The sequence below is a fragment of the Aphanomyces invadans genome (assembly GCF_000520115.1).
Source record: "Aphanomyces invadans strain NJM9701 unplaced genomic scaffold supercont1.1, whole genome shotgun sequence".
In the NCBI taxonomy this organism is placed as follows: Eukaryota; Oomycota; class Saprolegniomycetes; order Saprolegniales; family Verrucalvaceae; genus Aphanomyces; species Aphanomyces invadans.
The window spans coordinates 695,590-706,455 of NW_008580146.1; the positions used below are offsets into that span (position 1 = coordinate 695,590).

General features: G+C 51.7%; 6 protein-coding genes across 9 annotated transcripts; 5 read left to right on the forward strand and 1 right to left on the reverse strand.

Moving 5' to 3' along the window:
• Positions 1-121: 121 nt before the first annotated feature.
• On the forward strand, positions 122-802 carry H310_00199 (hypothetical protein; the record flags this gene model as incomplete). The annotated part of the gene is made up of 1 exon (XM_008862875.1): positions 122-802. The coding sequence occupies one exon, from the start codon at positions 122-124 to the stop codon at positions 800-802; it is 681 nt and encodes a 226-aa protein (XP_008861097.1).
• A 241-nt stretch (positions 803-1,043) lies between these two features.
• Positions 1,044-3,948, forward strand: H310_00200 (hypothetical protein). 4 transcript variants are annotated; one of them, XM_008862876.1, is made up of 13 exons: positions 1,044-1,466; positions 1,529-1,642; positions 1,692-1,736; positions 1,787-1,858; positions 1,906-1,972; positions 2,032-2,147; positions 2,194-2,274; positions 2,333-2,401; positions 2,457-2,532; positions 2,583-2,677; positions 2,726-2,758; positions 2,814-2,909; positions 2,962-3,948. In XM_008862876.1, exons 1-13 carry the CDS (start codon positions 1,089-1,091, stop codon positions 3,016-3,018), a joined length of 1,299 nt encoding a protein of 432 aa, XP_008861098.1. In that variant the 5' UTR covers positions 1,044-1,088; the 3' UTR covers positions 3,019-3,948. The 4 variants fall into 4 exon arrangements, with proteins under 4 accessions (XP_008861098.1, XP_008861099.1, XP_008861100.1 ...); XM_008862877.1 differs by having other exon boundaries at positions 2,726-2,909; XM_008862878.1 differs by having other exon boundaries at positions 2,814-3,948.
• On the reverse strand, positions 2,666-3,947 carry H310_00201 (hypothetical protein). Its single transcript, XM_008862880.1, has one exon. The coding sequence runs from the start codon at positions 3,922-3,924 to the stop codon at positions 3,049-3,051; it is 876 nt and encodes a 291-aa protein (XP_008861102.1). The 5' UTR covers positions 3,925-3,947; the 3' UTR covers positions 2,666-3,048.
• Positions 3,949-4,608: 660 nt separating the features above from the next.
• On the forward strand, positions 4,609-5,238 carry H310_00202 (hypothetical protein; the record flags this gene model as incomplete). The annotated part of the gene is made up of 1 exon (XM_008862881.1): positions 4,609-5,238. One exon carries the CDS (start codon positions 4,609-4,611, stop codon positions 5,236-5,238), a length of 630 nt encoding a protein of 209 aa, XP_008861103.1.
• A 180-nt stretch (positions 5,239-5,418) lies between these two features.
• Positions 5,419-5,799, forward strand: H310_00203 (hypothetical protein; the record flags this gene model as incomplete). Its single annotated transcript, XM_008862882.1, has 1 exon — positions 5,419-5,799. The coding sequence occupies one exon, from the start codon at positions 5,419-5,421 to the stop codon at positions 5,797-5,799; it is 381 nt and encodes a 126-aa protein (XP_008861104.1).
• A 2,012-nt stretch (positions 5,800-7,811) lies between these two features.
• On the forward strand, positions 7,812-8,613 carry H310_00204 (hypothetical protein). The gene has a single exon (XM_008862883.1). The coding sequence runs from the start codon at positions 7,883-7,885 to the stop codon at positions 8,561-8,563; it is 681 nt and encodes a 226-aa protein (XP_008861105.1). The 5' UTR covers positions 7,812-7,882; the 3' UTR covers positions 8,564-8,613.
• Positions 8,614-10,866: the final 2,253 nt, after the last annotated feature.

Here is a 10,866-nt window from a genome sequence, read left to right on the forward strand (position 1 = left end):
AGCAGCAGGCGTTTCACTTTCGACCAATCACAAGGTAGAACGGTCGAAATTTGCATCTCGCGCAGCGGCGGGCTTGGACGCAAGCGGCGCTGCGTCCTTCGGCCATTTCGAATCGGTCGCAATGGCTCCCACAGTACAGCCACCCCCCTCGCCGTCCCTGGGCAGGTGCCCACGCCACAGCAGCTTCAGCTCTAGCGACACGCTCAGCAACGCCTTCAATGCGACGGAAGTCCTCATGAAAGGCATGTTGTTCAAGCGAGGTCAGGGAGGGTGGTTCCACCGCAAGACATGGAAGGTTCGTCATGTAGTGCTCACGAGCTCCGTGCTGCGTTACTATGAACTGGACGTGCGCAAAGGCGAACTCGACTTGCGCGACTGCTCGCCATCGTCCATCCAAGCTCTTCCCCGTGATGCCACGTTCACAGGGACGTACGGCACGCTGTGGAGGTTTGCCGTTCAAACCCCCAAACGCCGCATGCTGTTTTCCGCCCCGAGTGAAATGGAAATGAACGAATGGGTGCGACACCTGCACTTAGCACTGGCGATTCAGCGCAATGATTTTTCTACGATCCAGCGTTTGTCATCAATCCCGACTCGATACTCCGTGCGGGTGCCGACTTCACCCCGTGGCCGCAAGATCAGCATAGCGGGGACACCTCTGCCAGAATCCCCGAAAGCAGCGCAGCCGGACGGAAGTCACGCCGTCGTTTTGCGAGCGTATCGCAAGTGTACGAGTGACTTGGAGGCATTCGTGCATGCAGTAGTACGCAACCCGTGCGACTTAATTGAAGTCGAGTTCTGAACAAGATGAGTTTTCAGGGCCATGAAGAACGCTCAATGGAAAGCTATCGTATCGAAAAGTATGCTTAACGTGGAATATACTCACACCGCGACTCTTAGCATGAGCTGTTGAATGCTTGTATAGTGCTGTGCTCTGTGCCAAGTTTGATCTGAGGGTGCTTCCATCATTTAATACAATGAAATATTGGTTTACGAAGCCTTCCTTTCTGCCTGTATATTCTAGTACAGTATCAAATTACACAGGACATTATCTTCAGGCTGTCTCCCAAAGACGCAACCTGGCCATCATGGCGAGTTCCAACTTGTGGCAAAGTTTGCTCCGTGACAGCTCAGTTCGTGCGCCGATCCCGTCAACACAAGTGCTCTTGCTGGGTGGAACGGAAGTCGGGAAGTCGTCGTTGATTCAGCGGTGGCAGGGTATCAAGAACCCGAGCGAGCGGGTGCAAACACTAGAGGTGCTGCCCGCTGACTTTACAAGCTTCCACGTCCCGTCGGAGGAAGATCCGTCGTGCCAAATCAACGTGTGGTCGCTCAACACGGAAAAAATCTCGTCGGATTTGTCGTTTCTGTCGCTTGCGATCGATGCAGAGAAATTGGCGAACACCGTGGCGCTCGTCGCTGTTGACGGGAGCAAACCGTGGACCATCAAGCCAACCTTGGACAAGGTTTGCAACCATTTACCACTTGGCAGCATGCTCGACACAACTATCCTGACTTGTGTCTGCAGTGCTTATCCACACTGCATTCGGTCGTTGAAGGCAAGCTCTCGAATCTCCCCGAAAACCAGCGGTCGGACTTGCTCGACTCGAACCGAAAACATTGGCTCAGCTACGTTGAACCGGTACCCATCGTCTCGTACGTTTGATGTAGCTCATACTGTGGCATTTTAGGGGCAAACTTCGACTGCGAGCCTTGTCAAGGACGACGAATTGTTGGTATGATGTGGGCATTCTGACAAAGATGACATTGTCCGCCACGAGTGTAGAAATCGCTCCCGGAAGGCGTGCTGGTGCACAATGCAGGGATTCCCATCGTGATTGTCATGTGTAAATCGGATGTACGTCGTTTTCATTTACCAGAAGGTGATTCCTCATGGAAATGCAGACTGCCCCGGAGGACACGGTGAAGGCTGACTTTGTCCAGCACACCATCCGCCAACTCGCTTTGGCATGTACGAACACTTTGCTTTGAACATACAACCAGACATGAGTATTGCATGCTGTGCTGTAGACGGAGCGGCCGTGTGCTATACATCGAGCAAGACCGGCACCAACTTGGACGTGTTGAAGGATTACGTTCTCCATCGTTCGCACCCCGATGTGTTCAAATTCACCCAAGTTCCAAAGGTGCCAAGTTCTTTGTCGCATCTGTATATCCAACAGAGGACTCTAGCTGGTCGATCGCGGCGCTATCTTCGTGCCGTCGGGCTACGACACAGCCGCCTTGATTGAGCAGAGTCTCGTGGGCTCCCAGGTCTACTACACTCATCCAGTTTCGGTACACGACCTCATGGGAATGTGATCAAGTGTAGCCGCGATGGCAGAAGTCGACCACGTTTGAGAAATTTATCCCGGCTCCAGTCGAAAAACGCGAGGACTCGGTGGGTACATGCATTGAAGGGTCACGAAGGTGTGGAGGTCAACGACGAAGTATAGGCGCTTCTCCACCCTGAGATTCGCGTCGACCCCAACCAAGTTTGGCTGCGCAAGTTGGAAAAGGCTGCCGGCGCAGGTCTCACCGGCGCACACACCATGTTTATGAAGTCTAATGCGTGAAAGTAGGCTTGGTGGATTTACAAAAGAGCAGCGTCGAAGCAAGTCGTCGGGCCGAGGAATTGGCGGCGGCGCGGCGCGCAGACGCGGACATGAGGAAGGGGGTACACAGAATTGCAAGTCACGGATTCGTCATGAATATAATTGTGCAGGAAAAGGTCGATGTGAAAACTGCCGCTACCAAGGTGGGAGCTAACTTCGATCGACTGCTGTTGCCGCTGACGTAGACGTGTGCCGTAGGATGTGAACCCAAAGCACCTGGCCAACTTTTTCAACAACTTGCTCAGCCGGCCAGACAAGCAAAAGGGTGCTCGACTCGGGTCGTTTACGGACAAGGCAGGCTGATCCATTGTGCGATCATGATGTGCTCAAGCGTTTGTATGATTAGTCGAAGTCGGCGAAGGATGTCAAGGAGTTGGCTGAAGAAGAGCTGAAAAAAATGTAGAAGGCACTGTCGTCGATTGCGAGTCTCTTTTTAAGCGAGGAACCCACTGCGTTCGGCCACGTGGCCTCTTGACAAGTCCTGGGCATCTTGGTCTGAAAAGACGTTAGACATCGCTTGGAAGACCTCGGGCGACACCTTGCTCGCGACATCCACCATAGCTTGCATCTCCTTAAGGTCCAGTGCCCCCACCCCGTTCTTCTGCATGCCGCATACATGGCCTCGGCGGTCGATAGACACGCTGATCTGGGCCGTCATGCACATTTCTTCTTCAAGGGTCGCGTCCATGACGAACCACTTGTCCACCTTGCTCAATGTGAGGCACACAGGCCAATCGTCCAGCGACAAGCGACGTCCGGAAGCAGGGTCACTCTCAACCTGAATGATCTGCTCCTGGTCGTCCTTATCGCCGCTCAGTTTGATGGATGGAAGCAATGTATCCCGCAGCGCCGCGTAGATGGCCATGGACACGACGTCGGGAAGGTTGCCGGATGTATCGAACACCATGACATCGACGTAGACTACCCACACGCTTTTGCTGGGAACGATGACGAGATCATCCGTGGACAGCGGTACGACGACGAGGCGCTTCATGCGCTCGGTCAGTTCGACGTTCATTTCTTCTTGAGCTCGCCCGTCCATCTTTTCAGAGACCGACGGTGCACACTGAACAGACAGTTCGACCCACCCGTTCTCGTGGTTTCCATGGGCGACCTCCACTTTGACACTTGCAAGGACATCCGTACTGCCGGACTTCATCGACACTCGACTGGACCCGTGGCTTTGACTGAGGAGGCCGCTTTCCATGCGAAGCACACGTCGGCTCAGTCGACTTCGGCCATCGGCACGGACGTCTTGTGCAATACCATGTGTGATGTACAGCTTCTCCGACGGACTAATGCGCTCCATGATGGTGCTGTGTGACTGCCAACCAAAGATCGAGGATGGACATCCGGATAATATCCCACACGTAATTAGTAGTACTATATAGTACTACTACACGTCGTATTCGGGGGATTACTGTAACTCTTCCACTCGTAGATGATGCCGCAATTCGAGGAAGAGCGCTTTTGTTGAGGGGCAAGATCATGCCTTCGTCCCGCAGCATCCCAGATGCTGAGACGAGTTCATGGCAATCCGTCGAGCCCCAATGAAGCACCCTTGATGAGTTAATTGCATTGATTATTTCTCCATCTTGAGAGCTGTCGACGTTGGAGATGCAATCACGTGCTTGTTTTTTTTGCTCAGTAGGACAAACTGTCGGCGCTCGTTCTCTTCCACAACGCTGTCGGGAGTTGTCGGGATGAACGCCAGGATGGTTTGGACGAGGAAAAAGGCCACGTGCTCGAGCAAGAAGACTAGTCCGAGCACGGCACTCTCGCGGCCTTTCGCGGCGACGTGGATGTGGTCGACGCCACCAAATATCGCGTCGTCCACGTGCTTGGTGTCAAAGTACGACGGGAACCAAATCATCATTTGCTCCGTGGTAAAGCCAAACAAAAACACGTTCGTGATAACCGACAGCCAGACGAGCCCCGTCAGGATGGTCTGCCAAATCCCAATCGATCCCACGCGGTGGACTCGCGGGCGCTGATGCACAAAGAGCAACTTGAACTGGTCCGCCTTCAGTTCGACCAGGTTGGACGCAACACTGAGCAGCGACGCCAGCGGAAAACACGACGAAAACAGGACGATGTACCCGAATTCGATCACTTTTTCCATGTAGTCGTCGAACGGCTCGTACTCTTCGAAGTCGGTTGCTTCATCGACGACTTGGACAGTCGACGCCGTCACTGTCTCGTCCATGGTGGCGTCCACCGGCGCCGCACCGATTACATTCGACTTGCACCAACGCAGCGCCAAGGGGAGAATGGTCTCGATGCCGACTCGCCGAATCGTGTCGAGCGTGTACAGCGACACGAGTTCTTTCTGGAGCAAGACCACGTCGAGCTGGCAAAATGCCAAGTAAAACAGCGCAATGTAGCAGTCGAACGCTTCAAAGAGGAACCGCTTCAACACAAGCGCGTCTTCGTACGCTTCGACCGTTTTGTGATTTTCCCAATCCGTCAACTGGACCGCCACAGCACGGTACCGCAAATTAAGAAACAGAATGCAAGACGCGTGGGTTACGGTCGGGACGAACGGAAGCAGCCAGGGGTATGGACCACCGCCTTGTTGGTCAAAGACCGCGCCAGGCAACGAGAATTGGTGCACAAATGGTAGATGGAGGTACGAACCAAAGTATGAATCGTCGTGGATGTACCCTTGAAAGTTGAGGGACACCACCATGAGGCAAAACGCCAGCACCAACATGCCTCCCGTCATCGTCGCCGAGATCAAGTACTTGTATAGACGGCGGTAGTACGGATACGTGAGGCCGCGAGCGCCAGAAAAAACATTGACATGCACAAGCCCTTGGTACTCGGATCGGCGAGAATAGGACGTCGACTCAATGACGCCCCACCCACACACGAGCGTGGACGACCGACGAGCCCAAAACTGCACAAAGCACGCACTCCACACTACCATCAGCAGCGTGAAGAACGGCGCGATCGTCGAGTCCCCGGACGCCTCTTCGACGTACACGTACTCGTACAGAGCCAACAGCCCGCCCACGACGGCAGGACCAGTGAGGAATACTGTGAAGAAGTGCAACCAGGAAAAGTACAGGGCCACTTTTGCGCCGAAATACGCTTCCATGGCATTCGCCAAGTGCAAGTTCGTGGGGAAAATGGACCACTTAAAGGTATTCCACAGCTGAAACTTTGCAAACATGTCGTGTAGTGGAATCAGCTTGAATGCAGCATGGTGTTGCTCGAGGGGCGGTTCGTCCGAGTCGACATGGTCCTCCCGAAGTACTCGCTCGATGTAGGTATGCAATAAGTGCAGTTCTTCGCTCGACGAGAAGAAGGGCTCCTGGCCATCGTGGTCGTGGTAATGCAGAAATTTCTCCGCTGCCCCGACCACTTCGAATGGCTCCTTCCGTTGAAATTGCGTCCCAATTACGTCGTAAGCGTTCAGGGACTTGGTTTTTCGATCAGGTTCCAAGACACACTTGAGCAAGCTCTGAGATTCGGCCTCAACTTCCAATAGTTCACGCGAAGCAGCCACGGTCAAGACCCTGCCGTTGTACTCATCGAGAAATGCCTTGCCCTTGGACACACTTTCGCACACTACCACCAGCTTGGACGACTTCAGTTTGGCTTCAATCCGGTCAATCTTGGAGGACGGAGTGCCTCGGGGAAACACTACACCGTACTGCGCACGCGGCGCTCTCTTCATCGTGGTCATGACGATCGCCGATTCACAATTTCAACTGGTTTATACATAGTAACATCATAGTAATACTAGGAAAACTGGTCTTACTAGCAGTGTCCAAACGTCGTTGGGAACACCTCGTTGACAGATCGTAGCTTGGCACGTATGTGGCAACGTTGCGAGCTCCGCGGTTGGCGAAACTATGCCTGTGCTGCTCTTGACATTCCTCACATGTCGGCGCTGGAAGCGATGGAATGAACCTCCCACCTTTCCATTGTCGCCCGGTTGAAAAAGTACGACGTTTTAAATGGCAAGTAGAACGTTTAAATTATTAAACCACTGAGGGGTGTTCCCCTCGCTGAATATACGTAACGTATTTGACCATTTTAATCTATAAAACGTGGTTCAGTCGAGTGAAACGGATTTCAATACGCAATGTGCTACTAGTATGTACTAAAAACTGTTACGCGAAACCCGCCGGGGGGGCGCCAGGTTTGTTTGACGCAGTGCCTGCTCCAGATCCAGTGCGACGCACACACAGCACGTCCATGCTCGCTCCAGGCAGCCCCGAGGACTCCACTTCAAGTGATGTTCCCATGCACAGATCGACGTTGTCTTGAGTAGTGTTCTGCGTAACAACCTCTGCTCTACACCCCCAACACTGTAAGCTACCGTACGTCACTCCACAACCTTCGGAAACTCGCTTCATTCCGGCGTGCTGTACGTAGTGTGGTAACGTTGGTGCGTTACGTAAGGGTGCCTTGCTTGCCCCAGTGCTAGGGCTCGCCACAACAATTGCAACATTGCAAGGGAAATGAAGTTGAGAGCCATCCTCCAAGCCCCCCTACGGGTAGGCAAGATCGCGATTCACAAAGGCGAATGTGATAGCTTGGGCAACGCACAAGCTGGGCGACTGCCATGCGCTGCCGAGGCGCATGACGACTGAGGCGACTGGAAACTCTACTCCAGCAACGAAATTCTACCGAGAGCGTCGATGCACGCACACAGTAGTTCCATCACTTTGAATAAACTATTCCACGCTAGTGGGCGCAGGTGCGTTGATGGGAGGTGTTTCGTCGCGGGATCGCAAGTCAGTTTGGAGATGGCTCGTGACTTCAACATATATATTTTCCGTGTCGACAGGTCGCGCGGCTAGTGTATGGCACAGCCGACAATGCCACTGATCCATAGATGGGCTAGCTTGTTCATTTGAGCAAAACAGGATGATGTGAGAAGGTCTATCTGTTTCCAAGCAAGGAAGAGGCACCACGCTTAGTGAGTTATTCGCATGAACTGGGCTACACACTGAAGCGACTTAGGTTGACGACGTGGAGTCCGATGTCTGTCGACGATCGAGGTGCTCTTTTGCTGTTCAGGGTAGGAGCCCGACGACACCACCGCGTCGACCAGGGCAAACGGGTGGACGTCAAGTTCCGTTGAGGTAGGCGCCGTGGCCAACCGATTGGTTGGTCAGGAGCCATCTTCCAACGGTGGCGTGGATTTTATTATTGCGTGGGGAATACATCCCGTTTGTATGACCGATTTATAAATCACGCAAGAGGACCGCTCGCTCATTCAGCAATTCACCGCGTTGGAGAGGGAGCACAGCATGGCGGGGAAACTCATGTCACCAAGTGACGTGGACCGCATGTTTGAGCTCGCCATCGTGAAGGTGGAGGGATTGCTGGAGCGTAAGACCAAGGCAGCAACGCCTGCAAAGGCCGCTGCTGCGCCTAATGTAGAGAGAGAGGAGCGCAGGTCGCTGCCCCAAAAGGCCAGAGCAGGGACGGCGCCCATGCACCTGGGGTCGTATGCTTCGTATAATAACCAACTGTTGTTATTGACGCTAGCTCGCCTCGTCCGCAGCGAACAGTCCCAGTACTCCAAGTACACCACGATGCCACCAACTTTCGTGGTGCCCGCACGAGACCCGTGGCCAGCCCACGTCCGCGGCAAGACAGTCAATGTAAACGGCTTTCGCGCAGCGAAAACAAAGGACAAGATCCATCCAAAGATCGAAAAGAAACTCAACGCAATCAATTTCGTGTGGGACCTAAAGCAGCACAAGTGGGATATGAACCTGTGGGGGCTGCGAATCTATAAAGTGTGCCACGGCGACCTCGACATTCCGGAGTCATTTATAGTTCAAAATAAGGACGAGACATACCCAAGAGAGTTATGGTCGTTCGCACTCGGTCAGTGGCTGGCAAAAACCAAGGCCAGGATTCAAGATCTGCCAGAAGTCAAGAAGCGGGCTCTGACGGAAGTAGGAGTGCAGTGGGTAGAATGATCTTAGCACGTAATACAAGCGTTTGAAAGTTATCCCTTGAAGGTGCGCAATTCCAGGCGTTTATCGAGACTTCGCCAGTTGAGGATAACATTGAGCACACGATATTTCAAGACGTTTCCATCACGTCAAAATTAGTAGGTCAATTCACAATTGGTACAATTCAACCTCGTGATGGTCTTGATTGTCTTGACGATGATGCGACTGCAGTTATAGCCGACAATCGTGCTCAATATAGCTGAAAATTGCTTGGCGTTTGCCAAGACGAATGAGGTGTTGATGTCAACCGATCCAAAGGAAAAAACATGCCATGCGTGAATACACGTTCAGCGTCGAAGAATTTTGGATCATCATATACAGCACTTCACTTCTAGTGCAGCATTCAACATTCTCAATGCATTTCGCGTAGATCAATCATTTCGACGTCCAATTGCCATACTGAGCATTCGTGGACAACTCAAATGGACGTGAATCTATACAAAAGATATGTTAAAGGAGGTTCGCTGTAATGGCGACAGCTTGAATGAGCATATGCTACAAGCACGTCACGCAATAGTGTGTTGATTCATATGGAGGTGGCGCAAGAATGAATCTTGGTGTCAACTGTACTCACTGTAAATTGGACTTGGACTTCGTTGTATGAATTTCACTCATCTTTGTGCGTGCACACAAATGTTTCAATACGACGCACGAAAATACAAACCCGTAGAGGTCTGACTGCTTCTGTGCAAAATTGTGAACTCAGATGAACAAATCGCAGTGTTGGCTTGCATTTTGTCTACCAAGCTCACCCAGACTGAAGTGATTGTGATACGTTCCCAAGCTTTTACCTTTTACAAACCTACTACAAAGAGTGAAAGACATCTTACTGATTTGGATAGAAACCAATGCTTATCATGTTGACCGCAACACAATGAAAATTCTGTCAAAGGATTGGCTGACCAACATGCCCTCCTTTGAAGCATTAAGAAGGTCACTAACTTCAAGTTTCGCGAAATGTGAGGTCCACCGAAGCTTCGTCAGCCACTCATGTGGAGCTGAGTTCATGTCTGGTGTTGTCTTGTGTTTGATGAAGGAGTTGCGTTTGGAACCGCCCTTGAATTTGATTGCGAGAGTTTCAGTGCACAACAATGACTCCGAATGTGGTACTCCCCGATAGCCTGTAAATTTTAGTCGTTTGGTGGCGTCATACGTTGATTAGTGTTCGAGAAGCATTGAACAAATATATGTTGAACAATACAATAATCCGCTGTCACCCAGCCGATCCAGACCGAGTGTCAAGGCAACGCTGTCTTCTCTTATAAGCTAGCATAGAAAGGTATACGCAGATGGACACAAGTAAAGAGTGCGCACAATTCTAATTTGGCGTATTCTTTTGTCCTCGAAAACACAGGACTCGCCGCGCATAATCACCAACCCGTTCGCCAATGATAATTCTGGCGCTTTCGGCAAATTTCTTGCTGACAAATTGCGATGGGAATGCTTCATTAGACAGATTTCGGAGCTCAATTCCGTACACTTCGCGTATCTCAAACCTCCAAATATTTATTTCATTGAAGGCAACTTTTAAACTCGATGCGGGATGCCGCCAAAATGGCTGATTTGGCGGCAAGCCGTAGAGCTCCCGTGTCCGGATATTTCCTTGTCATTCTTGCACACACCACTCTTGCGGCACTCCAATCATGCCGGAATCGACCGACGACGTCCACACGACACCCCTGAAAAGAAATGGTGGGCCGAAGAAGACGACATCATCCTGTTAGCGAAGCCAACGGAACGAGGCCAGACAGATCAAACCGGAACTTTAACATGCAGTCCGCATCGGAGAGAGCTGCTAGGTCTAAGCGTGACTCTGGGACCAGTGGGCGCTCAACAGCACACTCGAGCAAACGCAAGAGACGAACGCGCCGTTTGTAGGGCAGCTTGTGACGACGCCGAAGAAGAGATGCGAGCTCCTCGATGGAGAGCATGACGATTGCAATTTGCTGTGGTCACTTCGCACTCATACAACCGGATACGGTAAAATTGGATGGATGGCTTTCTCGAAATCACAAAACTACGTTCCGTACATTTCCCATGCATTGCGATTTTTGGTGCATGGGAAGTACACGGAATGACATCCGAAATCTGTCTATTAACTGACATATAAACTTGCTGGGTGCAGAGTCGTGGATATTTTGTCACATCAAGCATGCGTTTAGCCCACACTTGTTGTTGTGCAATACAACGATCTGAAACCAAGAAATCGATATATAGATACCAGATGGTCTTCCATTTGAACTACCAATTCAGGTGGTCGATTTGCA

Excerpts from the sequence above, each read along its gene's own strand:
- H310_00204 (XM_008862883.1), top strand. The coding sequence starts at position 7,883 with ATGGCGGGGAAACTCATGTCACCAAGTGACGTGGACCGCATGTTTGAG.
- H310_00200 (XM_008862876.1), top strand. The coding sequence starts at position 1,089 with ATGGCGAGTTCCAACTTGTGGCAAAGTTTGCTCCGTGACAGCTCAGTT. Across the intron at positions 1,973-2,031 it reads CCGCCAACTCGCTTTGGCAT|ACGGAGCGGCCGTGTGCTAT; the intron begins GTACGAACACTT and ends GCTGTGCTGTAG. Across the intron at positions 2,678-2,725 it reads ACGCGGACATGAGGAAGGGG|GAAAAGGTCGATGTGAAAAC; the intron begins GTACACAGAATT and ends ATAATTGTGCAG.
- H310_00201 (XM_008862880.1), bottom strand. The coding sequence starts at position 3,924 with ATGGAGCGCATTAGTCCGTCGGAGAAGCTGTACATCACACATGGTATT.